Source organism: Phalacrocorax carbo, chromosome 16 (assembly GCF_963921805.1).
Source record: "Phalacrocorax carbo chromosome 16, bPhaCar2.1, whole genome shotgun sequence".
Classification (NCBI taxonomy): domain Eukaryota; kingdom Metazoa; phylum Chordata; class Aves; order Suliformes; family Phalacrocoracidae; genus Phalacrocorax; species Phalacrocorax carbo.
The window spans coordinates 9,594,331-9,622,215 of NC_087528.1; the positions used below are offsets into that span (position 1 = coordinate 9,594,331).

At 54.3% G+C, this 27,885-nt stretch overlaps 4 protein-coding genes and 1 long non-coding RNA gene across 7 annotated transcripts; 1 reads left to right on the forward strand and 4 right to left on the reverse strand.

Moving 5' to 3' along the window:
* Positions 1-5,255, reverse strand: SIRT7 (sirtuin 7). 2 transcript variants are annotated; one of them, XM_064467202.1, is made up of 10 exons: positions 5,098-5,255; positions 4,911-5,027; positions 4,244-4,348; positions 2,355-2,425; positions 2,195-2,267; positions 1,621-1,719; positions 908-1,144; positions 584-664; positions 298-404; positions 1-208 (listed from the first exon to the last, which is right to left on the reverse strand). In XM_064467202.1, exons 1-10 carry the CDS (start codon positions 5,191-5,193, stop codon positions 1-3), a joined length of 1,194 nt encoding a protein of 397 aa, XP_064323272.1. In that variant the 5' UTR covers positions 5,194-5,255. The 2 variants fall into 2 exon arrangements, with proteins under 2 accessions (XP_064323272.1, XP_064323271.1); XM_064467201.1 differs by having other exon boundaries at positions 4,890-5,027.
* Positions 5,256-5,366: 111 nt separating this feature from the next.
* On the reverse strand, positions 5,367-15,778 carry MAFG (MAF bZIP transcription factor G). 2 transcript variants are annotated; one of them, XM_064467232.1, is made up of 3 exons: positions 14,058-15,778; positions 9,869-9,930; positions 5,367-9,779 (listed from the first exon to the last, which is right to left on the reverse strand). In XM_064467232.1, exons 2-3 carry the CDS (start codon positions 9,902-9,904, stop codon positions 9,327-9,329), a joined length of 489 nt encoding a protein of 162 aa, XP_064323302.1. In that variant the 5' UTR covers positions 9,905-9,930; positions 14,058-15,778; the 3' UTR covers positions 5,367-9,326. The 2 variants fall into 2 exon arrangements, with proteins under 2 accessions (XP_064323302.1, XP_064323300.1); XM_064467230.1 differs by lacking the exon at positions 14,058-15,778 and adding an exon at positions 10,085-12,440.
* A 99-nt stretch (positions 15,779-15,877) lies between these two features.
* On the reverse strand, positions 15,878-21,214 carry PYCR1 (pyrroline-5-carboxylate reductase 1). The gene is made up of 7 exons (XM_064467213.1): positions 21,041-21,214; positions 20,887-20,957; positions 20,621-20,800; positions 19,722-19,943; positions 19,151-19,243; positions 18,566-18,729; positions 15,878-18,465 (listed from the first exon to the last, which is right to left on the reverse strand). Exons 1-7 carry the CDS (start codon positions 21,105-21,107, stop codon positions 18,306-18,308), a joined length of 957 nt encoding a protein of 318 aa, XP_064323283.1. The 5' UTR covers positions 21,108-21,214; the 3' UTR covers positions 15,878-18,305.
* Positions 21,215-21,402: 188 nt separating this feature from the next.
* LOC135315972 (uncharacterized) lies at positions 21,403-22,853 on the forward strand. The gene is made up of 2 exons (XR_010375461.1): positions 21,403-21,798; positions 21,944-22,853. It is a non-coding gene; the product is annotated as an uncharacterized LOC135315972 (long non-coding RNA).
* Positions 22,854-24,737: 1,884 nt separating this feature from the next.
* Positions 24,738-27,231, reverse strand: MYADML2 (myeloid associated differentiation marker like 2). The gene has a single exon (XM_009504074.2). It carries the CDS (start codon positions 27,021-27,023, stop codon positions 26,115-26,117), a length of 909 nt encoding a protein of 302 aa, XP_009502369.2. The 5' UTR covers positions 27,024-27,231; the 3' UTR covers positions 24,738-26,114.
* Between the last annotated feature and the right edge of the window lie 654 nt (positions 27,232-27,885).

Genomic DNA, 27,885 nt, shown 5'->3' on the forward strand with positions numbered 1-27,885 from the left:
TCAGTTGCTCTTCCTCCGCCGGCCGCCCTTGGCGCAGCCGCGGCCCAGCCAGCCGCCGGGGCGGGCGGGCGGCGGCGCTTCCTCCTCCTCCTCCTCCTCCTCCTGTGACGGCTCGGCTCCCGGCGGCGGCGCCACCGGCTTCCGCGAGTGCGTGCCTTCCTCCCCGGGGCGCAGCGGCTCGGCCAGCGCGAAGATAGGGTCCCGCGCCCTGCGGGAGACAGGGCAAGCATGGGACGGCTGCCGGTGGGCACCGGGACCGGCCGCCCCTCCCGGCGGGCAGGAGCCTGGGTCACTCACCGGTCGTAGTGCGGGATCTCCAGGCCCAGCTCCGCCATCAGCAGCCGCATGACGTCATCGCAGCGGCCATGCAGCTTCAGGGCAGCCAGGTCGTCCTTCGGGGTCCACTGCAGGAGTGACACCAGACCTGCGTGGCTGCAGGCGTCTCCCCTCCCCGCAAGGCAGTGGGGATGAGGGGCTCCCGGCCTGGAATCTGGGGTCTGCACGCCCCTGGGCGGACAGGCTCACCACACACTAGCTTCTGTTCATCCCAAACCCTTCAAACCCAGCGCAAAAAGGCTCTCACCTGCAAGTTCACGATATATAGCTTTGGACGACGAGTGGGTGGTTTGCTCATGCACCAAAGACGTGGGTATTTTTTCAAAACCTGCCACAAAAGAGAGGTTATCAGTACAGCCAAAGGCATGCGTAACTGTGAACCGTATCAGTGAGAGGAAAAGGAATGTATTACCAGGAGGGGAAAGAGGGAGGAAGAGAGACTATCACAGATGGTGGGCGAATCCTGACACCAGAGTTTACAGTTGTCTGTTTGGGAGGAGACTGCTCAGCACCAAGGTGTATCACCAAGAGGGAATGCTGCTAACAATCTTCACCGAGTCTCTAAAGTTACCTTTAAGCTGGAACCCAGACAAAGAATCACATCTGCTTTGCTTGCAGCTTCTGTTGCTGCTTCCCAGTTCAGGGGCTGCCTCAACGTCCCCTTCTCCCCAAAGTGGACGATTGTATCTCTCAACTGTGCCCCACACTTGTGGCACATCCTGCCAGTGTGATGCCTGTGCAGGGCTGTGCGCTCTGTCACATCGAATACTCGCACGTACTCTCTGTTGGGTGTACAGGAAGTGCAGACCTGGTGCAGGATGAAAGCAAAAAACCCGTTACATCATAGCATCTAGCCCATGAAACACCAGGAGCCAGCCACGTCTCTCCAAAGAAAAGTACTTTCTGGGGACAATAAATGGGAAGCAGTAGAAGGGATCATCAGGGATCAGATGCTAACTTGGAAAAGTTTGGAAAAGCTCAACTAATACGTGGAGTTCAGGGAGCTTGTTGGCTATGTGATAGGAAGGACTTCAGAGGTCTGAGGAAGAGCAGTCAGAAGCAGAAGGCTCTAGCAAGTACAGAGAAAAAGCTACCTAGTTGTACAGAACACTTTGGTTTGGTGCTTGCTAACTAGTTCACCACAAACCTGATGGCCTGAAGACACACACTAAGCAGAGTCTAGCCCCTGTACTAACTCTTCTTCAGCTAGTGAGAGATAAATAGTTCACATTATCTTTTTGCGAGGCCACTAGACAGTAACTTCATCATGTTCTGGCCACTCACCTCTATGTACATGTTTCCATGAAGCTCAGATATTGCTGTTCGGGGTAACCCACTCCGCAGGTGCAGCCCATCACAGTTTTGAGACACCACATGCTGCACCTTAAAGGGTATAAAATGCTGAGCTAACACGCACAGAGAAGACTGTGAAATTATTACTCAAATGCAGGTGATGCACGTGCCTCAATACACACCAAAGAGCTCTATACATCAGAGCAGAGCTAACAGAGGAAAACGTGGAGAACAGACCTTTATGAAAGCTAAATGAAAGGAATCCTCCTGCTAAAGAGAGCTCTGCTAGGTCTGGCTGACTTTGTGGCCAGGTCCCCAGACCAGCCTCAGCAGGAAGGGGAAATACAAGGTGATAAAGAAAAGGCACCAGGGGAAAAACTGCCCGAGCTACGGTCTGGAGCTAGCCTTATGAAGACTCAGCCATATGTGAGTGCAGATGCTTTTTCCTACATGGAAAACTCCTACCCGAGTAAAAACAGTAGGTAGGCAATCTCATTAAAAGCTTTTGTGTTCCTCTGCCTAACCGAGCAGGGGGAAAAAGTGAGGTGCAGAAAAAGTATCTTACCAGGTTGTGTTTGTGTAGGCAGGCAATGCTCATGTGGGTGAGTGTGGGCTCTGCCTCACTTAGGTCTGTAGCCCTGACAAGAAAAAAAAAAAGTTGGAATTGCCATTAATATCTCTCTCAGTATCAGCTTTCTGCTGCACAGCTCAGAATTTCTGTTTACCTGATGCTCCTGCCCTTCTGCAGCAATGTCCATACGCCATTAGGGCCTCTGTAGTCTGGGATTGAAGCTGCCTGTGTTATTGGGAGAGAAAAAACGAGGCCTGATGGGAAGGTTCGTACCTCTTGTCACAAACACAACCCAGCCTCACCCGGGACAGCCAGATACACCTCGTTCACAGGTGCTTCTTTGTTCACTCCAGTTTTATCACCATCCAGAGGTGAGAAAAGGCCTGAGAGCTGGGCCTGTGTGAACCTCATGAAGTTCAACAAGGCCAAGTGCGAAGTCCCACACATGGGTCGGGGCAATCCCAGGCACAAATACAGGCTGGGCGGAGAATCGATTGAGAGCAGCCCTGAGGAGAAGGACTTGGGGGTGTTGGTTGATGAGAAGCTCAACATGACCCAGCAATGTGTGCTGGCAGCCCAGAAAGCCAACCATATCCTGGGCTGCATCAAAAGAAGCGTGGCCAGCAGGTCAAGGGAGGCAATTCTCCCCTCTACTCCACTCTTGTGAGACTCCACGTGGAGTACTGCATCCAGCTCTGGATACCCCAACATAAAAGGACATAGACCTGTTGGAGCGAGTCTGAAGGAGGGCCACGAAGATGCAGAGAGAGCTGGAGTGCCTCTCTATGAAGACAGGCTGAGAGAGTTGGGGTTGTTCAGCCTGGAGAAAAGAAGGCTCCAGGGAGACCTTATTGCAGCCTCCCAGTACCTGAAGGGGGCCTACAGAAAAGCTGGAGGGGGAATTTTTACAAGGGCATGTAGTGATAGGACAAGGGGCAATGGCTTTGAATGGAAAGAGGGCATATTTAGATAGTACAAGGAAGAAATTCTTCTCTAGGAGGGTAGCAAGGCACTGGAACAGGTTGCCCAGAGAAGCTGAGGGTGCCCCATCCCTGGCAGTGTTCAAGGCCAGGTTGGATGGGGCATTGAGCAACCTGGTCTAGTGGAAGGTGTTCCTGCCCATGGCAGGTGGTTGAAACTAGATGATCTCTACGATCTCTTCCAACCCAAACCATTCTATAACTATAGCGCAGTGTTCCCTAATCACAGGAAAACCTTCTTTTCATGTTTCCTCTCTCTCTACCAGCTTTTCTCCTAACTTACAGCTCTCATTTTCACCTACCCAGTATTCATTTTCTCCAATTTTACCATTACAGAATCCCCCCCGAACTCTTTTTACTCCTTGGTACTTCCCATTTCCCTACATAGAGCTCTGTTCTTGAACTTTTCCTTATTTTCACTAGACTCTGATTTCTGGTACCTTGAACTCAGCATTTGTTAGCAAAAATACCTGTGACATTACCACTCACACACCCTGCCCAAGATCATGCTCCCTATCAGCAGGGACTGTAGAAAAGGGAAAGAAAAATAAGGTTTCCTTCTCAGAATTCAGCCAAAAGTGACAAATGTCACATTCGAAGAGGCAGAACCAGATTTTCACTCTCACAAAAGGCCACTGAAACCAACCATTTCTTAAGCTGTCATTTGTACGTTCTGATAACCACCAGCTATTCCTACTTGTCCGTCAACACAGGCAACATTAATTAGCTAACTTGTTTTTAGGTTTTACACCAGAAGTAGTTGAAAAGACTTGAGTAAAGTAAGACTAGTGATCCTCTTGTTAAGAAGCACGTTCTTCACATGGTCACAGAGGTGATGCAGCATCAGAATCTCTTAGGCAACAGGCACAACCCCAAGGTGCAAACTAGCAAATGTCTTGGTTGTGGTTTGCAGTGCAGCTATGTTAACATGGCATCCCAGACTCATAACACACATCATGTAATCGTTTGGGAGCCACAAAAAAAAAAAAAGAGTCCAAACAACATTGCAACACTCCTGAAGGAGATCCCAAAGCTCCAGCCACTCACCCCCAAAGAATCCTACCGTACTGATCCCAGCTCCTGTATAGATGACCAGGTGCTTGGCATTCCGGACAGCAGCAGCCAGCTCAGTAGCTTTTCTCTTTAACTCCTCTGGTTCATCACATATCTAGAAAACACAACTGAGCAAGTTCACATGTTTCTGAGATACAGCGCAGCACCGAATCCAAAGGAACAGGGAGCTCACTGGAATTTTCATTATGGGCCTAGCGACATAAATGTTATCAGAAGCATGTTCTAAATAAACGAACGTGGGTGTTGCCTGTGTTACCCGCAGAACATCAAGGGACAAAACTCCCCCGGATGGCGGCACGTGCGGATCTGTCCTCCCGAGAGACATGCCCACACAGAAAAACGGCACACGTTTGGAAAACGCGCAAATCTAGCAGCCGGCGAGAGCAAAACTGGTGTGCAGACTAACCGAGGGCAGGCACGGGAGGCCAAAACCTCGGGGGGCCACAACCCCGGGGCGGCTGAGCCATTCCCAGTAACGGGGCAGTTTTCCACCGAGGCCAACCGCAGCCCCAGAGCCGGCCTGGGGGCCTCGGCCCCACTCCCGGAGCGCGGGGCTCTGCTCCCCACAACGGCCCAGTAGCGCCTCTAGGGCGGTGCCGCCCGCCCGGTGCTGCCGTTCCCCCTCGGTCTCCCACCTCCTCCTGCCGCCGCCGCACCCGTTCGCGCCGCTTGCGGCGCCGTTCCAGCTCCCGGACAATGTCTTCGTTCTCGCTCAGCACCTGGCATTCCTCGGGGCTCCGCTCCGCCGGGGGCTTCCTCCAGATGCGGGACACCTGCCCGGTACACACGGGTGGTCACGGCAGCCCGCGGCGGCGGGGCGGGCCGTGCCGGGCAGTGCCGTACCTGTCTCCGCCGGTCCCGCTGCTCCTCCTGCTGAAGGATCTCGGCGCGGGCCGCCGCCTTCCGCTCCGAGCGGCTCAGGCTGCCGCCGGCCGCCATCGCCCCGGAAGCGCCCACCTTCCGCTACCGGCCGCCCCACCGCAGCGTCGTTTCCGCTTATCCGGCGAGAGCGGCCCAACGGCACTTCCGCCGCTGCCGCTCCCCGCCCCCGGTTGCAGCAGCGCCCCCCTCCGCCGCGGCAGACCCGCGCCCCAAGGAAGCGCCAGGCGGCGGCTGTTTCAAAGCGGTTTATTGTCACGTACAAAACAGCGGCGGCCGCGGACGGACACTATGTACAGCAATAAATAACGCCCGCCCGCCCCGCCGCACCGGGCAATAACTTAGCAATAAATACCGCCGCCCCGCCCCGCCAAGCCTCCGGGGCACCGGGCCGGGACAGGCCCTGCAGCGCGGCGGGCCCTCACCGGAGCCCCCCCCCGGCCAACTCACAGGGCCAGACTGCGGCAGAGCCCCCCGGGAGGCCTCTCCCAGGGCCACCGCCAGCAGCCCGGGCCTCCCCGCACCACGGGCAGGGAGGCAGGCCAGGCCTGGCCCGGGCAGGCAGCGGCACAGGGACAGACAGATGGACGGGGACAGGACAAGTCCCTCCATCCATCCTTTAATCCCAGCGGGCATCCCAGTGCTCGCCCTGGCCGGAGCGCAATGCCCCCCGAGGCTGCGCAAGGCAGGAGTAACTTTACACAATTCACCACAAGATACACAAATCCCCGCTGGCGGCGGTGGCGTGGGGGTACGCCCCACGGGTTCGCTTTCCGGGCAGGCTGGGGCAGGGCCCCCCCCTTCCCCACCCACCGCAGTAACGGCACCAGGAAAAGGAGAAAGAAAACACGACACCCTTCACAGCAGGAAACCAAACGGACGAGCACCTCAGGAACAAGAACTGTCACACTCCAGAACGCTATAATACGAGAGAGAGGTCAGCGTGACGGCTCGGGGCAGGGGTCGCCTCGCATGGGGAACAGGAAGCCAGCTGGCAGGGGACTGGGTCCCCCGGAGCAGGACAGGAGACTCCTTGGACACTGCAGAAATACATCACCCAGTGTCCAACACTTCACCAAGAACAAAACCAAAACCAACGCGCTAGCATAGGGAAGCAGCACTCTCGAGGGGACCGTGTCCCCACTGACATCCAGCCCAGCACCTGCAGAGCTTGTTTACCACAGAGGCACCCTTCAGCCACGGCTTTGCACCCGCTCCACCCTACATAATGTGTCCTCATCAAAACCTCAGCCATTGGGAGCAGGCTGGGCCACCAGCTAGCAAGCACATCACAGGGGAGGAGAAATTACAGCACTAACATCTGGTGGAGTCAGTGCTGCCACCTGCTCTGTCCTCCTGACTCATGGTCTCACTCCAAAGCAGCCAGCCTCTTACCGGCAACAGCACAGCTGCCCCCCAGCAGGCAGGGAAGGACCCAGACATTCCTTGCTGCAGAGCACAACGGAAGAAAGTTCACCATGGCTGCAGGATTGCCCATCATCTGCTCTGTTGATGGGGCCCTCCTCACACCACAGCCTCCAGCCCCTGGACCTCAGTTCCTAACACAAAACCTTGGCTGCTCACCCTGCTGAGGTGAGGCCTCCAGCTAGGTTCAGAATGGCTCTCTAGCCAGGCTCGATCTCAGGCTGGCTCCAGGAAGGACAGGGTTGGGACTGACATGCCCGGCCAACTGCAGGTCTCCATGTTTTGGAACATCACCTCTTCCAGGCACCGTGTCACCAGCTGGAAGACAAAGGTTAGTGCCCAGAGTTCTGTGCTGAGTGCTGCTCAGTGTAGCCCATCCAGTGAATGGCTGGGAAGCAGCATGTTGGGTGCTTCCACTCAGAGAAGAGAAAGCCCAGGGCTGGGAGGGGGAAGCCTGAAGGTGATGTTCTAACCTCCTCGTTTTGGAAGTTCACTGGGAAAAGAATCCCAGACAGCTTCTCTCTAAATGCCCAGTCAATCAGAGCACATCTGATCTCCCCGTCCAGCAGGAAATCCCTACCAACTATCGGCTCCTCTCCTGCCACACGGCAGCTTTCATCAGGTTTACATGCTTCTGAGCCCAGAGGAGAGCAGTATCAGTCCAGCTACATGAGAAACACAACACCAAAACCCACCCAGTATGGTGAACCGTGCCTCCACACAGGACTGGTTTCACTTGTGCCATCCTGGTCTGTCCCCTCCACTCAGGAGGCTTTCAGCAGCCAGGAGATCACACGGACTTCACCCCCATGTCCTGCTTCTCTAAAACAACTCTAATCAGCTCAAATCTCTGTGGAGGGGAGAGGGGGATCAAAGTGTTTGTGGAAATGGAGCCTGGCCACAAATAGCTTCTCAGCTGTGTCACACAGCTGTAAGTCTAAGCACTCTTCCAACACCCACAGACAGAAGCTGCACCAGGAAAGACAGTAACCATGCCACAGCTTAATTTTCAGTAATATGCAGACACTCAGGACTAGCGCTGGTCCCACACTGCCCAGAAGGCAGGCAGACTTGCCCCTCTTGTCAGATGAGCAGCAAGAGCAACACAAGTTCTGACCACAGGATCCAATTCCACAGGTCTCCTCCTAAACTTGGACAATTCTCCCTTGTGTTACTTCTCTACCGCTGTTGCTGGAGGAAGGAAAGCACAACATTTTCCCCATTCAGGTAACTGAGCTACCCGGTGTTGGCTGCTCAGCAAGAGGCCCAAGCTGCCTGTGCTCCTGCAGCACGCCTCTGCAGAGAAGTGTTTTCTGGGCAGGCATCACTACGTAGTTGCACCAGCCATTTGGGTTTTGACTTCAAGAACAGCAGTGCCTTTGCCCATGTGCCAGAATCCTTCTGGAGAATTCGGAGAGATTCCAATTCAATCTCTCGGTCAAGCTTAGGGAAAATGATGGCAGCATGAAACGACAGCACATGGCAAAGGCAGCCACTGGCACCACCACACCACAGCGCCACGCAAGAGCTCAGAGAGCGCAACACGAGGGGACACAACAGAAGCCAGCAAGGTCGAGAATAAGTCACTTTTGGTACAATTGCAAAAAGATATCAAACAGGACTTGCCTCTTTTTTTGTCTTTTTCTAAGTTTTATAAATAAAGTCTGATAACTCTTTATAAAAACTAACCTCAGAGCCACAAACAGTTTGCGGGAGGTTCATGAGAAACTTTAAAATTATTTATTTATTAACTTTTAACTAGCAAAGTCTCCGAGAATATTTCCCCATTTATATGGTCAAATATTCTCGCCCTCTCAGATAAAAAAGCTGACTATAAATACGCTCTCTCTTCTGTCTGATTTTAATTTTAAACTTAGATAATTTAATAATTCTTAAAATGATGTTTCTCTCTTTAAATAAAGGGCTATTTAACCACATAAACTGGTTGTGTAAACCATCACACTAGAGACACTTGATACCCTCAAAACACGGGAACGACTAGTGATTTTGGTCTTGTTCAGTGCAACGCATTAGGCACAAAACCGGCCTGCAGTCAACACGGTACCCTCCCTCCCTCCCCTGGGGTGCTGAGCCCCTGCGAGGGCCCCGTGCCAGCTCCTTCCCCATTGCTGGGGCAAAGGCAGCAGGGCATGACAGCATCTTCCTTCCCACCACTGCTAGTTTACACGGCTAACGCAACGGACGTCTGAAGGAAACCCACTGTTAGGGCACAGAGGCACACCTAGAAAGGAATAAAACCTATTACACAGAACACCCCAACTGCAACTACGGGTACCAAATGAGACAAAAGCAGCAGGTTCAGGTGCCTGGCAGTCAGGCACCGAGATGCACCACCTGGAAGAGTAATGAAGTAAAGCCTTTGGAAGTGACCAAAAATTAGGGTTCCCAGCCCCCAGGAAGAAAGCCTCCCTCCAGACCTGCCCCAAGCCCTTCCGTCGCCCTGCCGTCGGCCACGCTGCACAGACTTTCTTTGGCTAGAAAACCAAGATCTCGCAGCCTGTCCCAAGGGCGCCCGAGGGCTACAGACCGCTGGGTGGGAGGCTCTGTCTGCAAAGGACAAGGGACGCATCACCACTGCTCATATCAATCTGGACACATCAAAATAAAACTGGAGTGATCAGCAGGCCAGTCCTGGGCCAAGTAGAAGGAACCCGGACCCATGTGGGGAGGGTTTGTGCTTTGGGGATTCCAGGCTGGTTTTGTGCCTAATTGCCCTGCACAGACAAGCTCAGGCAACACTCGCTTCACTAAGACCGGGCGTCCGTTTTGGATTTCACTATTGTGATGACACTAGTAGTAGCAACCTTGCCAGGGACGAGGGGCCCCATACTGGAGGTGAGAGGCCCCCGCGCAGGGGTCACGGGGCTCCGGGCCACGGTTCTGGCGAAGTTCTGGAGAGCCTCGTATTTGGAGCGCAGAGCATCAAGTTCCATTTTCATGCTGGCGTTCTCAGAGGCCAGCTTCTCCACTTCTTGCTGCAGCTCTGCCTTCTGCTTCTCCAGTTCCTCCTTCTGGGTAACACGCTTGACTCTGCAGCTGGCCGCGTAGCCCCGGTTCTTCAGCGTGCGACGACGCTGCTTCAGCTGGATGATCTCCTCCTTCGACAGGCCCCGTAGATGCTGGTTCAGCTCCCGCACAGACATGGTCACCAGCTCCTCATCTGTCAAGCTGGTCCCATTCTCGCCTGGCTCCCGCTTCACCTGGAAGAGAAGGCAGCACACAGTCATGGAACCTAGAGTGGATACCTGCACCCACCACCTGCACCCCTTTCCTCCACCTGCCTCTTTACCTTCAAGGCCTTGTTTCCTTTGTTGGGGGTCGTCATAACACGACAGCCTTGTCAGTCAGGTTCTGGAAAGAAAGAAAGGTCATGTTAGTCCCCCAGGATGCAGTAGAGCCTGCAACATTCCTGTGGCAGGGTCCAGCAGCAACACGCCGTGCTGCTGCACATCCCACTCCCCTCCCCAAGCAACACCCAACGAGCACCCAACTGAGCTGGACTCACAAATGGCAAATTCTGTCCCTGAGCAGAAACTGCTGCCCTTCCACACCCCTACTCCCACGGAGCCTTTGTGGCAATGCTGGTCCTTTTGCTTGGGGTGGGGGAAATTAAAAAAACTAGGAGGAGTCAGAATACACGGAAGCCACATTTTTAAAAATAGCCTGGCAGGCAGCAGGCTGGGTCCAGAGCACGGCTGCTCCAGGCCAGTCATGCTGACTCAGCATGCTGGCACTCTGCGCCTCTTGCTCCCTGCCTCATCCTTGTAACTCCTAAGCAGAGCAAGGCAGCCAGTTGCTCCGACACGCCCTTCCAACAGGTGCCCAAGCATAGCCCAGAAGCTCCCCAGGACAAGAGTCCTACCAGATTCTAGGCGTCCCCAAGGACACAAAACAGCACGGTTCAAGAACACGTGACCCTGGACAAGTAGCACAGGGGAAGCCTTTGCCTCCACAACACACCTTGCTGGGCATACTGCAGGACAGGAGAACACCACTGCTCTGCTCACACCTCTCCAAACTTTTTCTGCTTCCCAGGAAAGCCAGTACAGCCAGGTTCAAGTCAAAGTTCTGCACCCAGCCTTTCCCAAAGAATTGAAAGACAGCCTGATACTGCAGCAGAAGGAAGCATTTGGGCACACTGGAATCCCATCACAAATTTGGGCCGATGCCTCAGCAGCTTTCACCTCTCCCAGTCATGCAAAGCTGACCCCAGCTGTAGGTCTCTTCTGTGAGAAAGTCCCTATCGGTCCCTGGTAACGCCAGGGCCCAAAACCACCTTCTCCCTCCCTTATCTCCCGAGCCAAAGTATGCTCATAAGAAAACAAAGATCAAGGGCAGCCAAAACCAGAGGAGAGCAGGCTCCTTCACTGCCACGGAAGACAGGACATCACAACTGCTAAGATCAGCTCCCTGTTTTTACAGTGAATCATACCCAAGCTCCTGTTTCTGCCCCTACATACCTCCTCCTCCCTCAGGTTTTAGTTCAGAGTGCTGCTACACTGGCCAGTGAATTAATCCACTCAGGTATTGTTCAACAGACATAGCTGTGCCTTGGAGAGCCAGGAACTGCACACGTCAAGCGAGGCAAGCATTCCTGTGCAAGTGCAGCCTACAAACACCTCTGTACCTTTCGCCTCTCTGGTGCCAAGCAGCCAACAACAATTCTGTTTGCTACTGCTTTGCTAAATGTAAGAGGCACTGATGTACAGTAATAGCCAAGAACCAGATGCACAAGTCAGCAAATACGAATTTATGCTCCTCTAGCAGCGGTGGCGCAGGCTCCCCGCAATGCATCTACCACCTATTAGAGGTGAACGGGGTCAGCATTCTCCAGGACACCGGCAGAGACGTTCCCAAAGCCTCCAGCCTGCCAGGAGGCAGGCTATTTATACCCAGAGGACAATGCTCCTTCCAACGAGATGTCCGCTACAACCCGACAGTGCTGGTGTAGAAAGTGTCACTTTCCCATCCAAGGCAGGCAGCTGCAGTGAAGCAGGCTAACGCAGGACGGACAGCACACAAGCAACTGCTTCATAAAATCAGTTCTTCACTCTCTCCCATACTGTCATATTTCTTTCCTCTGTTCCTACTTGGCAAACAACATGGCTGCTGGGAAAAGGGGAGAGGGAAGGGAATAGCTGGGGGGACCAATAATGTCACCTCTGCAGAACCGCTCTGCACCATCTTCTGTGAGCGTAAGGAGCCAAGGGCAGGTGCGGTCAGTGAGACCACAGAAATTTGTTTGCCTTGCGGCGCTAAAGAATTTCCAGCTGCCTGGCAAGCACTCAAGCTTCCTTCATTACAGCAGAGCTGAAATAAAACAAACAAGGCAACAAACGTGCTGCATCAGGCAGGGTATTGGGAAGAGAGCTCCTTGGGGCAGGCTGGAGAGTTGGCAGGGGTGCTGACACAGTCCGGACCCTGAAAAGTCCCCCTTCCCAAGGGGATCAAAATGAGACACAGCAACACACGAGTCAGTCAGCAGAATGGGAAGAACAACCCAGAGACTAGTTGTTGGCTATTTTTTGGGTACCATCTGAAGGCTCAGAGACGGGGTTATTTGGCAGCTTGCAGAGAGGACACCCAGAAAACTGGCACCGAGACAAGAGACCAAACTTGGCCTAACTCTCCAGACTGCTGATTGCTCAGCTTTTGATAGCTTCCTGAAGAAAGATCACACTGAAAAGTGCCAAACGCAATGACTGCAATGAAGAAAATGCAGCCTCAACACATTTCCCCAGAGCTCAAAAGGCCTGAACTCAGCACAAGCGCAGCCAATTCTCTCCTCAGCTCAAAGGCAGCACAAGGGAGCTGACAGCACCACGCATGATTCAACGCAGGCCCCATTCTCCACATTCCTGATCGCAGAACCGTGCCACGAGCCCCGTGTAAACACGGTGACGTCACCCGTTCCAGCGCAGGCTGGCCCGGAGACGGCGCTGGGAGGGAGGGAGGGAGGGAGGGAGGGAGACCCGTCTGCAGGGCCAGGGAGGCAGAGGAAGGGGCTGTGCTCCACAACAGGCTCCGCAACACCGGGTAGGCGGAGGAGTGTGGTTTGCTGGCAGCGGTTGGTCACACCACCCAAGAACTCTCTCTCCCGGTGTGGATTTCGTACTCTCTTTATTTGCTTTCTTGTGAATTAGCTCACAGAGTGCTCCCAGGAATCTAAACGAATCAGATTACTCCCCAATTACATACGAAGTCAGGACAGTGCTGCTCTCCACCCCTCCTTGGGAGTCCCTCGTGAGCTCGTACCCAACCCAGGGTGCTCTGACAGCAATTCTTCCCTCAAGGAATCTCCCCGCCCAGCCAGCTTTTACTGTCATTATTCAGATAAAGGAAAGAGCGGGCTCTCGGAGACCCCTTCCAGCCTCCTGGTAGTGCCTTTCTCTAACCATGCAGCTCAAACATCACGTATCCTGGGTAGTCAGAGATGTCCCCAGCTCTGAACAGCAAGACCCCCCCATGCACACACACAGAGAAACACTCCATGTTGGTCAGGCATTGCAGCCTGCTCCGCAGTCCCACTGGAGAGGCTTGCTTCCCACCGCAGAGGGAATCCACTCAGCTCTGAGGACACTGCAGAGCCGAGCATTGCAAGGACCCACAGACCCAGCCCGCTCCTCACGCCCACCAGGGACCGGGGGCTCGGGGGGGAGTGGCAGCAAGACCGCAAGGCCCCTACGGAACGGGGGCTGGAACCCCGCAGCCATGTCCCCTCGGCCACCGGCGCTCTCCCGGTTGGCACCGGCCACGCCGAGCAGCACAGCGGCGGCAGGGGAGCGTGGCTGTCCCACCTGCGGCCAAGCCTCCGCGGGAGGGAACGAGCGAGACACCTTCGGGTCTCGTCGCCCTCCCCAGACCTTCGCCTCCTCTCCTCAGGAGGAAACAAATCACCTGGCAAGAGAAGCCGGTGGTGTGCACCGGGAGAGGAGGCCGGTCGCTGAGGAACCCCCCGGGAGCCGCCCGCCCGGCGGGGCCCTCACACCCACCCGCTGCGGGCCAGGCGGCGGCGGGGAGCTCCGGGGGAGCGCTGGGCGTCCGGGGGCGCAGCGGGGCCGGGAGGGGCAGGCCCGGCCCCGGGGCGACCAGGACCAGCGGGACGCGCCCGTGGTGCCCCCGGGAAGCGGCGAGTGTGGACGGGGACAGGCCCCAGATCGGCGGCCCCGCGCACCTGTTGCTCGGCCGAGGGGCGGGGAACCGGGCGGGGCGGGCGGCGCGGCGCGACGGGCGGCGGCCCCAGAACCCCCGCCCGTGAGTCAGCGGCGACGGGGGCCCCACGCAACACCCCGCCGACCCGCGGCGGCCTCGACCGCCATCCCGGGCCCGCCGCTCCCGCCCCGCCCCGGCCCGCCCCCGGGGACCGGCCCGCCGCGCCCGCCGCCCCGCCCCGCCCGGTGCCAGGGCCGCGCCCGCCGCCCGGGCCGCGCCCGCCGCCGCCACCACTCGCCGCCGCCGCCGGCAGCGGTAGCGCTCACCTCCTCACGGAGCCGGCGGGGCCGGGCCGGGCGTGGGGGGGGAGGCCGCGCTGGGAGGGACCGGGACGCCGCGAGCCGCCGCCGCCGCCGCTTCACGGACGCGTCACGTGATGTTTGGGTCACGTGGCTCCATTCATGAAGCGCCCGGCGCAACCGCCCCGAGCCTTAAGGGGGACGCGCGTTTCTGTCGGAGGCGGCGCCTTAAAGGGGAGGTGGCGCGCGGTCCCGCCCGGCCCGGGGAGGCTGGGGTGCGGGACGGGTGCGGGGCCCGCCCGGTGCCGCTGCCTTCCCCCCGCCGCATCGCGGCAGTTCCCGGCCCGGGGCGAGCCCTGCTCCCGCCGCAGCCGTGCCAGCTGCCCCGCCAGAACGGAGCGGCGCTGTCCCCGCCCGTCCGGGCCCCGGTGGGTCGGCAGCGGGGGGCACCGGGGCGGGTCTTTCGGCACCTTCCGTGGCAGCCACAGCAGCTGCCAGGGCAGCGGGGGGGAGGGGGGGCGGCCGCCTCCCTCGGGCTCCTACGCGTGTTGGCGGTGCGGGCGAGCGGGGGTGCTGCTACCCCCGGGAGTGCCCCCCCGTTCCACGTCCTGCGTTTTAACTTTGTTCCGGTGCAGGAGAGCAGGACTGCCTGCTCCGCCGTGGCCAGCAGCACAAGCGTCCTCCCCTTCAGGCCTCACGCTCCCTTCCAGCTGCTCCTCTTTGCTGCATCCACACTTCTCTTAGAGCTGCTGAAACTGCACGGAGCAGCAAGGTCTCCAGCAAAAACGCTGACTTAAAGCAGAGGGCTTTGCAGCAGCTCTCCTAGGCACTGGTGACCGGGCTGAAGCAAGCCCCGGCTGAACATCATTAATACCGGGGCTGGCTCTTCTGCTGTGAAATGCTGCTCTCCCAGATCATGCCTGGCTTGCTCCAGGTGTGTTTGCACTTCTGCTCTGTGGGTCTGTTAAACAGGAATACTGCTGACTACTGGATTTACTGCACTGCTACAAGCAAAGCAGGGCTGGTGCATACAGCAGAGGGCGAGGGAGAAGTGGAAGGTGCAGGAAGGAAACTGGGCATACAGGAGTTAAGGCAACATCATGGCAAAAGCATGCTCCAAAGAAGGGAATAGGTTGGGCCCGGAGCATTCAGCAGCAGCATTGCTGTTCTCTACTGTGGATGCAGGGGACATCAGCTTGAGTCCTGTAGGGCTCTTCTGTAGCCCCCGATAGGCTGGGGTTTCCATCTGCCATGGTGGCCAGCTCATGAGTCTACAAGCATATAGGAAGTTCATCTATGGCTCTGCCCCTCTCTGGGGGGTACACTGGGGCACTCTGTAAGCCTCCCTGCCAGAGGGGCTCAAGCTCAGTCATCCTACCTTCTATTCTGCATCACACTTTTATCAGTTAAGTGGAGACTCTTCCTGCAATGCTCCCTTTCCTTTTGCATCAGCCAGTACTTAAGCCATCTGACTTCCAGCTTGGCCTATCTGCATGGGGTATTCACAGCTGCTTGGAGCATGCAGCACCCACTCACCTCCCATGGAATCTTGTATGCAGCAGCAGAACCACTAGAAATCCTAAAAGGTCAGGACATTCAGGCTTTCCTCCTTCCCTTCTCTTTAAACCTCTGAAAACTGGTAGCACAGGGCCCTAGAACTTCTGTGCTGTTGTTCAGGAACCATGGGTGACAAGGAGAAATGGGCTGACTACGCTTCCCAGACCCACCCAGACAAACCAGCCTCAAAGGCAGGTTTGCAGGACACCTCGAGCATACCCACTGTGCGTAGCAACGACCCACTGGCCACCGCCAGAGGCAAGAGATATACCCAGTCCAAACACCTGGGATCAGCCACAGCTCTCTGTCAGAGAAGCAGTTTATTACGTAAAGAGGGAAGAGGAGTAACTGTCTCATGCCTATAGGGTCATACCCTGCTACCAGCTGAAAGCCTAACATTAAAAATCCTTTAACACTACTAGCACCTTTGGTAGCCTCTGCATCAATACCAAAATGCTTTTCCTGCATCACCTGCATGTCCAGGATTCCTCAGGAGACAATAAACCCATCTTAAATGTTCTCCTTTTACAAGCACTCCCCCAGTATACCCCAAGGAAGAATACAGCATGACAGTTATCTGCCCAAATCCACACCATCCCCTCCAGCCTGTTGCTCCCACTGCAGCCCCAAAGTGGTAGGGGCAGCTTGCATGCTTTGTGCAGTTTTCTGGCTTGGGACAGGACTTGAGCTCTGGGAAAAAAAGTACAGAGGCAAGGAAGCAACACAGGGACATTGGCTATAAAGGAATCACAGAAAGCAGTGGATACAGTGTTCTCTTTGCTGCTGTTCTGGGGCTGGCTCCCAAGACTGTGCCTGGACAAGTTAACTGTCCTAGATGGCAGATGTAATCCACCTTCTGTCTGACCAGAGCATTGGTCCCTTCTGCCCTTTAAGTCTACAACCCTCATTCATCCATTTCCCCAACAGGCCAGGGGAAGAGAGGTGCTGCATTGCCCTCGACACAGCACAGCACCTGCTCATGCCTGGCCTGGTGATCGAGGCTGTGCCAGCCAGCAGGAAGGGTCGAGCAGGGTCACCCTCTGTGCTTGCTGCTACCACAGCCCTGGCCAGACTCCTTCCCTCACAAACACTGGAGGTGAGTGGCAGAAGGTACCGCTGCTCCTGGAGCCCATACTTTGCTGCTGTTTCTTGCTCCTAAATTTGAGTCAGACAGGAAATTCTCCAGAGCAGAACAGCAAAGGTCTTCCTCCTCTGCAAAAGCATAGTCATCTGGATGTCCTTGTTGTTGGACAGGCATCAGGCATTCTCAAGTCCTCCCTGAACCTCTGTTGTGTCAAACAGGGACTGACTGTCCTCCTGGGTCTCACACAGGACAAGCTAGGTGAGATGGGACAAGATCGGAGCCACAAGTCAGACCAGATGACTCAGTGTTCCCCTTTAGTCTTGTATTCCTAAGAACTAGGAATGCAACTGTGTGAAGCAGCCCAGAACTTTTTTCAAGGTGTTTTCCCCTTCAATGAAAGGAAAGTGCAGTGCAACACCTTCAAAGAAACAGGAAGAAAAAATAAATGGTCTAGAAAATACCAGAGAGGCATAGCTGTGCCAACGTAAGGTGACACTGAGTTCTGCTGTGCTGGATTTCACCAGCCATGGGGCTCTGCTGGGACAAATGCTGTCTGGAGGGGACAACCAGTCCACCACAACACAGCTGGATTGCACAAGTTGAAGCAGAGCAGCCACTGCCAACAGGTATCAACACTGCAGTCCGAGGAGGTACAGCCTGATGCAAGGAGAGGTGCTGAGGAAGAGTCCTGCTGCCACACAGTAGCCCAGCACCTGGGTACAAAACCCTGCCTGAGCCTAAGGGAACAGTACAGAAGGCAGCTTGCTCCAGAGGAGGTTGTCCTTGAGTTCAGCTCTGCTGAAGGAGCAGTGCAAAGAGCAAGGAGAGCATCAAGGAGCACAGGGACGCTGAAAGCTATCTATGGGCATGTGGGAGCAGATTCTGCCCATGGAGACTATGAAGAGGTGTCAGAGCAAATAGGGATCACTCACTACTCCTCCACCTGCACAAGCCCCCAAGCCAGGCAAAGGAGGGATGGTGAGAGCAGTTCATGATTCCCCAAAACAGAGCAGAGAAGGGGCAGCTGGCACAGACAGAAACAGTGTGGTGCAGAGGTTCACAGTATGTCTCCTAAAGTCAAGGCAGACAGGAGATGGGGCAGAGGTACTCTGGTCCCTTCTGAGAGGTGCTTTAGGGCCCAGCCTGTAATATAGTGTGTGGCAACATCTGCTTTAGCTAATAAAGACAGTGACAAGACACAAGCTCTGAGAGCAGATGCAACATGGGGCAAGAGGGATCCAGGCCTGGTTCAAACCTTGGAGACCAAAAGGCATTCTGAAACCTCTTTAAAAATCCTATTAGAAACCATTTCTGCATGGGACACCACAATTGCTGAGTCCTAGAAGCATCCAAGGCTTCTGAACAAATGATGCCCTTGATCTCTGATGCCCCTGAAGGTCGGATGATGGTATCACCCCTGCCCAACAGGGAACAGCAATGCTAGGGACAGTTTGCACCAACCCCATGACAGGTTAAAAGAACCTCTTCTAAGCGCTGCACTGCCTCACAGCTGCTGCAAGCCAAGAGCCTGGTATGGGGGACACCAACATTCAGAGTGACCGTTTTCCCTTGGACAAAAAAGAAGGGGCATGGAGGAGACTGATGTTCAGCACAGCCAGACCACAGCAGTCTGGTCAGTTCTTCTTGCTGCTGGGGCTCTTATTGGAGAACAGGCTGACTTTGCTGGCAGATGCCACGGACAGAGAAGGAGACTCCAGCTTTACTTTATCCAGCAAAGTCTTCTTTATGGCAGCTGGGGAGATCTTCTCTTGGTCTGCCAGATGCTGCAGCTCCCTGCAATGGGGTGGTGGGAGAGAAAGACATAGCAAAAGGAAGAGACGGGGAGTGTGGGGGACAAGTTTTGCAGGCTCTTTAGGACTTCCTAGATGCCCACCTTGTCCGGATGCAGGAAGCCTCCACAGCATTGATTAGGAGGGAGCGAAAGCCACCGCTCTCCAGGAAGTGCAAGGCATGGATGGTGGCTCCCCCAGGCGAGCAGACGTTGTCCTTCAGCTGACCAGGATGCTGCTCAGATTCTAAGAGCATTTTGGCAGCACCCTGTAGGGAGGAAGAAAGAGAAAACAGCTGCCAGAGCTCTGACTGAGGAACTGACTGTCAAATACTCCTGTTCTCCACTGCACCTAACAGTGGAGAGCAGCACCTAACACTTACAGTGGGCAAAACCGGGCTCCTGCCCAAGAGCCATTAGCAGGCTGCCAAAACACTTTTCAGAGCTGAAAAAGCCTGCAGAAGAGTCACAGTTCCCCAGACCCCAGCTTCCACACCACAATCAGTGCCAGCACGTTGCTGCGGACACTTCCTACGTCCCCTCACCAGGAACCTGTGTGCACTCAAACCAAACACATTTCTTAAAGTAGATTCAGTAAAGGGACTGAGATAATTTGAAACTGTGATGTGCAGAATACTCTGTACAGAGCAGGCCCCACCTCAAATGTGTTCTGGAGGATGAAATACTGACCAGCAAAGCCTGTGCTCCAAGTCGAACAGCCAGCCTGCGGGGAAGCCCCATTTTCACTCCCCCATCTGCCAGCGCATCCAGAGCAGTGAACGCCTGAGACCAGACAGAGGAAGAAGGTGAATGAAAGTCTCAAGTCCAACACTGACATCCTCAGGAGGGAGAGAATCCAGGGCTGCAGTATCACACCGTAACTCCTATCACTTACAGAGTTGACAAAAGCCTCACCCTTTACTGCATGGGTGCCATGCCAGGCTTCCCTCCCCAGCTCAGGAGTGGGGGGAATGGGAGAAATTCAGCTTCTGGGTCATACTAACTACAGGCACACGTTTTACAACATGGACACGTAGACACTGCATGCTGGCTATGGACTTCAGACTCATCCGACTGGTAATGGACTTCTGTTGTTGACCCAAACCTGTTATAAACTGGATACCTGGATTACATGTCCCATCACAAATGTGAGTGATGAAAAAGACCAAGAAACGACAAACTGAAGTCCCACAGACTTTCACCACATGCAAAGCCCAGTGCTCTCCCCAAAACTGTCACAAGTTGAGGAAGCAGCACATACATACGCAGGGCCACTGCCACTGAGCCCCGTTACAGCATCTATCAGGTCCTCTTCCACCTCGGTGCAGAAGCCTACGCTGGCCATCAGTTGTTCCAAGAGCTTCCCGTCCTCCACATCTGCATGAGTCCCAGTGGCATAGACTGTAGCACCTTCCCGGACAATCACAGGGGTGTTCGTCATGCACCTGATCACTTTTGGTGTGGGGCAGAAGGTAGAGAGTTTCTTAGGGCAGAAATAATTGAAGACAGAAAAAAAGAAACAAACAAAGAAGGAAGAGAGAAAAATTAGCTTTTAGTGCATGTTTGGCATACCAAATAGGCTGTCTAGGAAGGGACTCCCCAGGGGCAAGAACAACACAAGCAGAGGGAAAAGAGACACTTCTGTATTCCAAATTCCTGGCTTTGAGCCAAAGCGGCCAAAATTTAAATGTGAAGTCTTTAGTAGTACCAGTAAATCGGAAGCTAGGCAGAGCTGCTATTGGGAACAATACCCTGCACGCCTCATTCCCGCATCAACTCACAAGTCTCCAAAACAGCTCCTGCAGACACTTAGCGCAAAGTCTGCAGAAATTCAGGGGAGATGACCCTCCTCTGTTGGGAGAAAAAAGATCTGATAGCACCTCATGTAATAAAAGAGCTGCTATAAAGACTCTTACTGCTTTTTCTGATAAGGACAGGCAAAAGTGACCCAAAGCAACAGGTTGGCTGCAGCATGAGTTTAGGCCTGGAGCACCAATAGTGCCTGTCCCTTGCACCAGCTCCAGGGGGGCTGAAGGAGCAGGACGGGCTCAAGGCCAGCTCCCACACGGTCCTGCCCTTAGCAGACACCTCCCAGGCACCGGGGCTCCGCTACGGCACAACTCTGCAAGGCCGCAGACCCCAGCCCACGCCGCCCCTCACCTTCTCGATGGAGCTGATGGTGACACCGGCCGCGCAGGAGACCACGATGTGGCGGGCCTCGATATCAGGGCCCACCTCTTCCAGGATGAACGGAATGATGGGGGGCTTCACGGCCAGGAAGAGGACATCGCTGCTCTTCACCGTGTCCTTGTTGCTAACCGTGAAGTTCACGCCCATTTTCTGCACCGGTTGGGGAGAAACGGGGCCGCTGTCACCCCGGGCGGCCCGCCGGCGGCCCCAGCCCTCCTCCGCCCGCCCACACTCACCCGCAGCCCGCTCACGGTGGGCAGGTCGGTGTCCGGGGAACTCGCCGTGATCTTGTGCGCGGCCAGAACCCCTGCGAACAGCACCGCGCGTGAACCGGGGCGGCCCCGCACCGCCACCCGCCCACCCCCCACCCCGCTAGCCCCACGAGCCCACCTGCCGCCGTGAAGCCCCTGGCCAGGGCAAAGGCAAGCTGCCCGGCCCCGATGAAGCCCACGCTCATGGTGCGGTGCGGTGTGGTACGATGCACCCCTGCGCGGCCCCACCTGAGCCCACCCGCAACCGCGCCGCCCTCCACGTGGCCGCGCACCGCGCAGGGAGGCGGCGACGCGTGGCAATAGGGCGGGGCGTCAGCACGCAGCAAATCAGCGAGCTGCAGGGTGGGACCGCGCCGGCTCTCCGCCACTCAGGAGCGAGGGGCGGTGCCACATGCTCAACCCTCGCCAGCTATTGGGGCAACCGGCGTTGGGTGTTGCATCATTCACCGCCTACGGGGTCGGCTCGGGGGTAGCCGCCGCGCCGCCAGGCGGCGCTCTTCTCCCGTCGCAGTTGCGGGGTGGCGGCGCGCGCCTTTCTGGAAGGTTCGGGCGCTGCCGCGTGCTCTGCGGAGCCGCCCGCCGCCGCCGTGAGGGGCCCGTGGCCTGTGCCCGGTGAGGGCCGCCGCCTCCCGCTCCCCCCCCTTCCCCCAGCACCGACCCGGCCGCTGCCGCCCCTCCGGCCCAGCGACAGCGCGGGGCCGCAGTGCCCGCAGGCCTGGGCGGCAGCGGGGAGGGGTAACGGGCGGGATCGGGCCCTTCCCAGCTGCTCTCCCGGACATTCCTGGGATGCTCCTGCCCTCGCCTGACTCGGAGGAACCGAGTGCGGCCCTTCCCGGGGTGCCCAAGTACCCTCCCGGGGCTCAGCGGGTGCAGCAGGTGCGAGAAGGGGCTTTGGGCCTCCCCAGTGCTCCGGCCCGTCCTCCCCCTCCTCGGCTGTGGGTGCCCGGGAAGTGCCGGTGAGGGGGTTCTGCCTCCCCAGGAAACGGGCCCCTGAAAGGCTTCTCTCTCCGTGCCCATGCAGGTTCATGTGCTGGAGGATGGCGGCTTTCTTGTTCTCTTGAAGATTTCCTGAATGATGGGATTTTCCAACACCTGAACCGGGGTGGAAGTTTCATAACCGAGTAACCAGGCAAGTTATGTCAGCACAACCAGCAGATAACCGCAGCAAGTGTCACAGCCGCTGTGTAGGAATCACAGACTCACAGAGTGGTGGGGGTTGGAAGGGACCTCTGGAGATCATCCCGTCCCACCCCTGCTGGAGCAGGCACACCCGGAGCAGGGGCACAGGGCTGCGTCCAGGCGGGGTGTGAATGTCTCCAGGGAAGGGACCCCACAGCCTCTCTGGGAGCCTGTGCCACTGCTCTGGCACCCGCACGGGAAAGGAGTTCTTTCTCATATTCAGGTGGAAGTGCCTGTGTTCCAACTTGTGCCCGTTGCCCCTTGGCCTGTCGTTGGGCACCACTGAAAAGAGTCTGGCACCATCCTCTTATCCTCGTAACGGAGATGCTCCAGTCCCCTGGTCATCTTGGTAGCTCTCCACTGGACTTGCTTAAGCAGTTCCCTGTCTTTCTTAAACTGCGGGGCCCAAAACTGAACACAGGACTCCAGATGTGGCCTCACTAGGGAAGGTGTGGGCACGCTGGGGCAGAAGGCGTGTTTGGTCCCACCCATGGCAGAAGCACTAATGTGTGCCTCAGAGAGACACCCCACCACCCCACCCCCTGGTGTGGTGTCCCTCAGAGGCCCCACAGTAATAGACTGTGAAGAGACCAAGACATTGTGAAATATGTCACTATAAAAACCAGGCACCAGGCAGTGCTTTTTTTCCTAAACATAATCTTACCACACTGTTTGGTTTTTTTTTTTCCCTCGTTTGTCTTTTTTTCTATCTCTTTTATTGGCAGAAATAAATGTCAGTGTATCTCCTGTGATTTAATGTTCTTAAACGTTGTCTTTTGGGGATGCTGAAACCCAGTCTGCAGAAAGAGAAGGGAATGAAAAAAAGAACCAAACCAAAACCCAACCTGTTAAAGACTCATGTGTGTGTGTGTGTATATATATACATATATATAAAATTTTAGATTGGAATCCTCTAGGAGCTGTCTAGATTGTATGCAAACACAAATCTGTAATTCTAAATGAATGCATGTACATTCTGACATTAGTTTACCAAAAAAGTTGAGAATGATGACTAGTTTAAGAAGCCTGTTTTATGGCAGAACATAAGTTACTTGATCATGATTTGTTAATTAAGAGGAAAGGCGAGCTCTGGAAATTAAGAGGTTTTTAATTAACTGAATCATGACAGGGTTGGTTGTTAAAATCATATTAAGCAGATATCAGATGTTCTGTGTCCTAGATTGGGTAATCTCATAGTTTCCAATGGTTAGTGAGTGTTTTAACCACTGAAGCATGAGGTTTTGATTTTTTTTTTCTCTCCTAAAAGAGTGGATTGCTGTCCACACAATCTTTTTTTGCCATTTTGACCATGCTAACGTTTTTTGCTCAGTCTTTGGCTGGCAGATGAGAAAGCTAAATCTGAACACACTGTCCTTGGCAATGAGTTGTCTTTCCACTCATCCGGTCAGTGGTGTCATGATTTCCATGTTAAATTCTATTTCCTCCTTATTGTGAAGGCACTAAATTTTATCCCCATTGTTTCCCAGTTACCTATTTCTCTTGGGCCTTTCTTTACTTCCCTGTCACTGTGTAAGTTGTACTAACTTGTGTCATTAGTAGATTTTATTGTATTCCTGTTAGTTGCTCCTACTTGGTGCAAAATCTTCACAGCAAAAAGCAAACAGATGCATAGCTGAAAAAAGTGTTAACCAGCTAAGGAGCTTTCTGACAGACTTCATTGCCCAAAAAACTTGCAGTGTCATCACTGGGGACAGGTAGCCCCTGCCTGCGGGGAACTTGCCACTGATGTCCCTCTCCTTGGCCTCCACCAGCCCTCTCGGAGCCACTCTGGAGCCTACAGGAAGGTGCTTTTGTAAAGCAATATTCCTGGTTTTGCAGGTTTGAATTTTATAACAGAAGCCATGATGGTTCACGGTCACCTATTTGCTTTTTGGTGCTCTGTAATAACAAAAATTAAGTAATTTTTCAAGCATAACACATCTTAATTTGTCCAGGTTGACAGGTTTAAAAAGAATACATTGTAAATGCTCAAGGTTCCTTTTGTGTGCAGTGGCTCTCTGTACATTGCCTCCTTCAATACAAATGGATTTCTTTTCCCAGGCTAGCGTTTCTTATTTGTACAATGCCTGAACTTGTTTGGGTGGCAAGCAATAAAGCTCTCTAATATCCTGTTTTATACCTAGAGTAGATAGTCTTGGGTCTTGCCCTGGAACAAGCTGGCCAGCCTCTTGTTGGACCATTATCTTTCAGACTTCCTGCCCTTAATGGGGACTTGTGGAAGAGAAAAACCCTTTGCAAGGCTGTTCAGTGCATTCCTGTGATGCTGGATGCTGGTTCTTGACCTGTTTCATGGGCTAGTAATTGCCACTGCTAAAGGTTGGTTCTTACCCAGAAGCAGAATTATCCAACGCAGTCTGTCCCAGCAATTTTCTCCTTTGTATTTCAAACCCCATACAAAGCACTGATGACAAGTAAGTTTCCTTCCTTTTCCTTGGGTGACTGTGCTACAGAGTCAATCAGAGGTCTCGGCCATCTTGTGTATATACTTTTTTGGTGCTGCATTCAGGCTTCGTACATCAAAATAAATTGAGCTGTGCTTTCAGGCAGAAAGCAGAAGGGCTATGTCTGGTGAAATAAAAGCTGTGTGGAGGGCAAGATGAAGGTATACAAATCTCTGGAAGTGTAGTATGTAAGTCTGCCATTCAGCTTTATTTTAATTTGATTAAAAAAGAAATCTTGCTTCTGACAGTCAGCTACTTTAGATTTTAATCAAACCTATCTAGTCTGCATGCTTTCTGCACAAGTACTCAGACTGCTTTGGTTTCTCGCTGGATCAGAAATGAAGAACATTTCTTCCTATTAAGCTTGAAATCCGAGCTATGCAATGTGGGACTTTAAAGTGGGTGTTTTGTCAGGGATGGGTCAGAGAAATGCAGCTCGTTGGTGACGCAGAGAGCTCGGGAATCCTAGCGCCTGATCTGGTCTGAGGCAGCGCTCCCAATCTGTTACCATTATATGCAAGTTTAGTCGTGTCCTGTCCCGTCCATGCCTCCCCAGGACTGGTCTTTTATGCAGCGATGTGAGATCAATTCATGTCTGCATCCCTTTCTCCCCCTCCCCCCAGAATTTATATTTAAGCTTCCAGAAAAAATAATTTCTTGACATCAGTATAAAGAAACAGTGGAATATGAACTGAGACAAAGCATGTGCCAAGGTACCTTCTGGTCCTGCCCAAGTGAGGATGTCAAGATACAGTTATTCTGCAGTTTGGCTCTGTTCTGCACCCTGTTTCTTAGCATTAGAGCCCCGATTTTGCAAATTTTCATTTCTGTAATGACTCAGTGTTTGCTAAATAGGAATACCCCATGCTTCCCCCCCAAGGTGCGTGCTTGAGGATCTTCTTTTTCTGTGCTAAATGGCAAAGGAGAGGAGAGGAAGGGAAAGGACTGGTAATCTTCAAAATACTTGTACAGCTATGATGTTCTTCTCAGAAACATCTTGACTGGAATTTCCCACACTTGCAAGCATTTCATGTCTCACCACACAGCCCAAACTAACCCAAACTCTGAGGGATTGTTTTTAATCTCCTGAACTGGTGTTCCTTGATGCAGCTTTTAGCTTTCCCACTTCCTGGGTAGTCACTTGATTACGGTTAAGTGTTGGTAACAGTTTCAAAATCCTCGGTGTCTTTCCTAATATTTGGCTCAGTAATCCAGTAGCCTGCAGACCCGCTGTTGCGGCAAGCATTTCTGCCGCCTGGAGATGAAAGGCCATTTTGCATACTTTGAGCTGCATCATTTCTTCATGCTGGCACCAGGCGGCTGAGGCAGATGTTGAACGATGAGTGAGGTGGGCTTTTCCCAGCATCAGCTGCAGCCCACCCACTAGGGGTCATTAATTTGCTGGTCCAGTCAGTCTTGACCTTGAAGTTGGGTTAATGGTTCTTGTGCACGTGCCCAATCAGCACCTTCCTTCCCCACATCCCATCTCCTGCTGCATCCCCAGCTGCTGCTTATGGCACTGGGATGGGTTTGCAGCGGTAGACCCGCATTTCAGAGGTGCGAGACAAAGCGGATGCGCTGGGAGTACACTAAGTCCACAACGTAGAGCAGCAGGTTCACATATGTGAAGATGGTGATCACCAGCTGGCTGTCCCAGGGGCACTTGCCCTTGGCGCAGAGGCTGGGGCGCTGCGGGGAGCCATACTTGCTGTCGAAGCAGAACACCGGCCAGATGACCGCTGCGCTCACATACAGCAGCACGGCCGCGAAGGTGTAGACAACCACAGAGCGCTCAAAGGGGAAGCACAGCAAGGCGGTCTTACCTGTGACGCTGAAGGCCACTACCACCACTGTCACCACAAAGCAAAAGCTATAGACGGCCACACACCACTGCATCGCCACATATTTGCTATGCTGGCTGTCATTCACCAGCGCCCCAAAGATGATACAGGCCACGAAGGCCTGCACGATTTTCAGGAGCCCGGAGACGGTAGCCATGTAGCTGGTGACTTGTCCTGGTTTTGCCCTGGTTAAGAACACCTCAGCGGCGTATGCAATGAACAGGAGGCCTGCAAAGACACTGGCTGCAATGCGAAAATCTCTCACCTCACAGCCGATGGGGTAACAGCCAAGCTGGACAAAGTAGAGTGGGTAGATCACCGCCGCCGTGACAGACATGAGCGTGGCGAGCATGGCAAAAGCAGCAGTGAAGTTTCCCCAGGAAATGCTCAGGCAGCTGTGCAGATGCGTGAATTCGCAGGTGATGATGAAGACAGTGATGGCAAAACAGAAGGTCCAGACAAACATACAGAAAGTGCCGTATGCCGCACTGAAGCCCCCCTGGTGGGCTACCAGGCTGAACGTGGTGCATCCAAACGTCATCTGCAGCAAACGAGCTATTCCCACAGGGGATGTCACAGCAGCGGTGTTAAGATACGGCCCTCCTGTGCTCTCCATCATCTTTCTAGTCCCTCAGACAATGCACTTAAAGCCCCCCCCGCCAAACGTCCTTTCAGGCTTTTGCTCCTTTGTCCTGAGTCACACCTGGTACTGGATCAGTAGAGCGGCAGCTTGAATCCCTGCCTTGTCTCTACCAGTATCGGTAGGTGCTGCATGTGACGCTGAGTGTGCGTTTCTGGCAGCCTCTCAGCGCAGACTTGCTGGCTGCAGGGAGGTTGCTAGCTGGCTCTGCCCACCGGCTGCCGTCTCGGGGTGCTGCGATCAGCTCACTCCACTTTCTCAGGTCTGAAATCTGCGCCGTGTTTTGTCCTTTCACTGTCTCCTTTCCCACATGATGGCTGAAAGGATCTCCTCCCTGGAGGCTGACATTTATTCCATTTTAGCTCTGCAGCTGTAGCTCTGTGCTGTGCCGTTTGCAGGAACCTAGGAGTATAAATAGGGGCTATATTAATAGTTCTGGAATGAGTCCTGCCCCCCCATAACTGTCGTGAGCGGGTGTTATTTAACACTGAAACTGCAAGCTCCATCAGAGGCTTTTGATTATCCTTCTGCTATTGCTCTAGGAACATTGAGGTCACTGGAACACTGCTGTTCTCCCAGCAGCCGCCCCACACTATGGGGGCTGTTTGTGGAAGCAGGTTGTGATCCAGCCACGCTGCAGAAACAGGACCTCAGTCCTGCAGACCCAAGGCCTGCAGGGTGGCAGGAGTGGGGGCACAAGCCCAAAGGCATCACAAGCCCTATAAAAGGATTTAGGCCAGAGGCTAAGATAAAAGCTGACTCACTTTGCTCCATTTGATCTGGAACAGTAATATATTTGCCTGCTGTGAAAGGCCCTGCTGTGCTTTGAGGATTAGTGAGA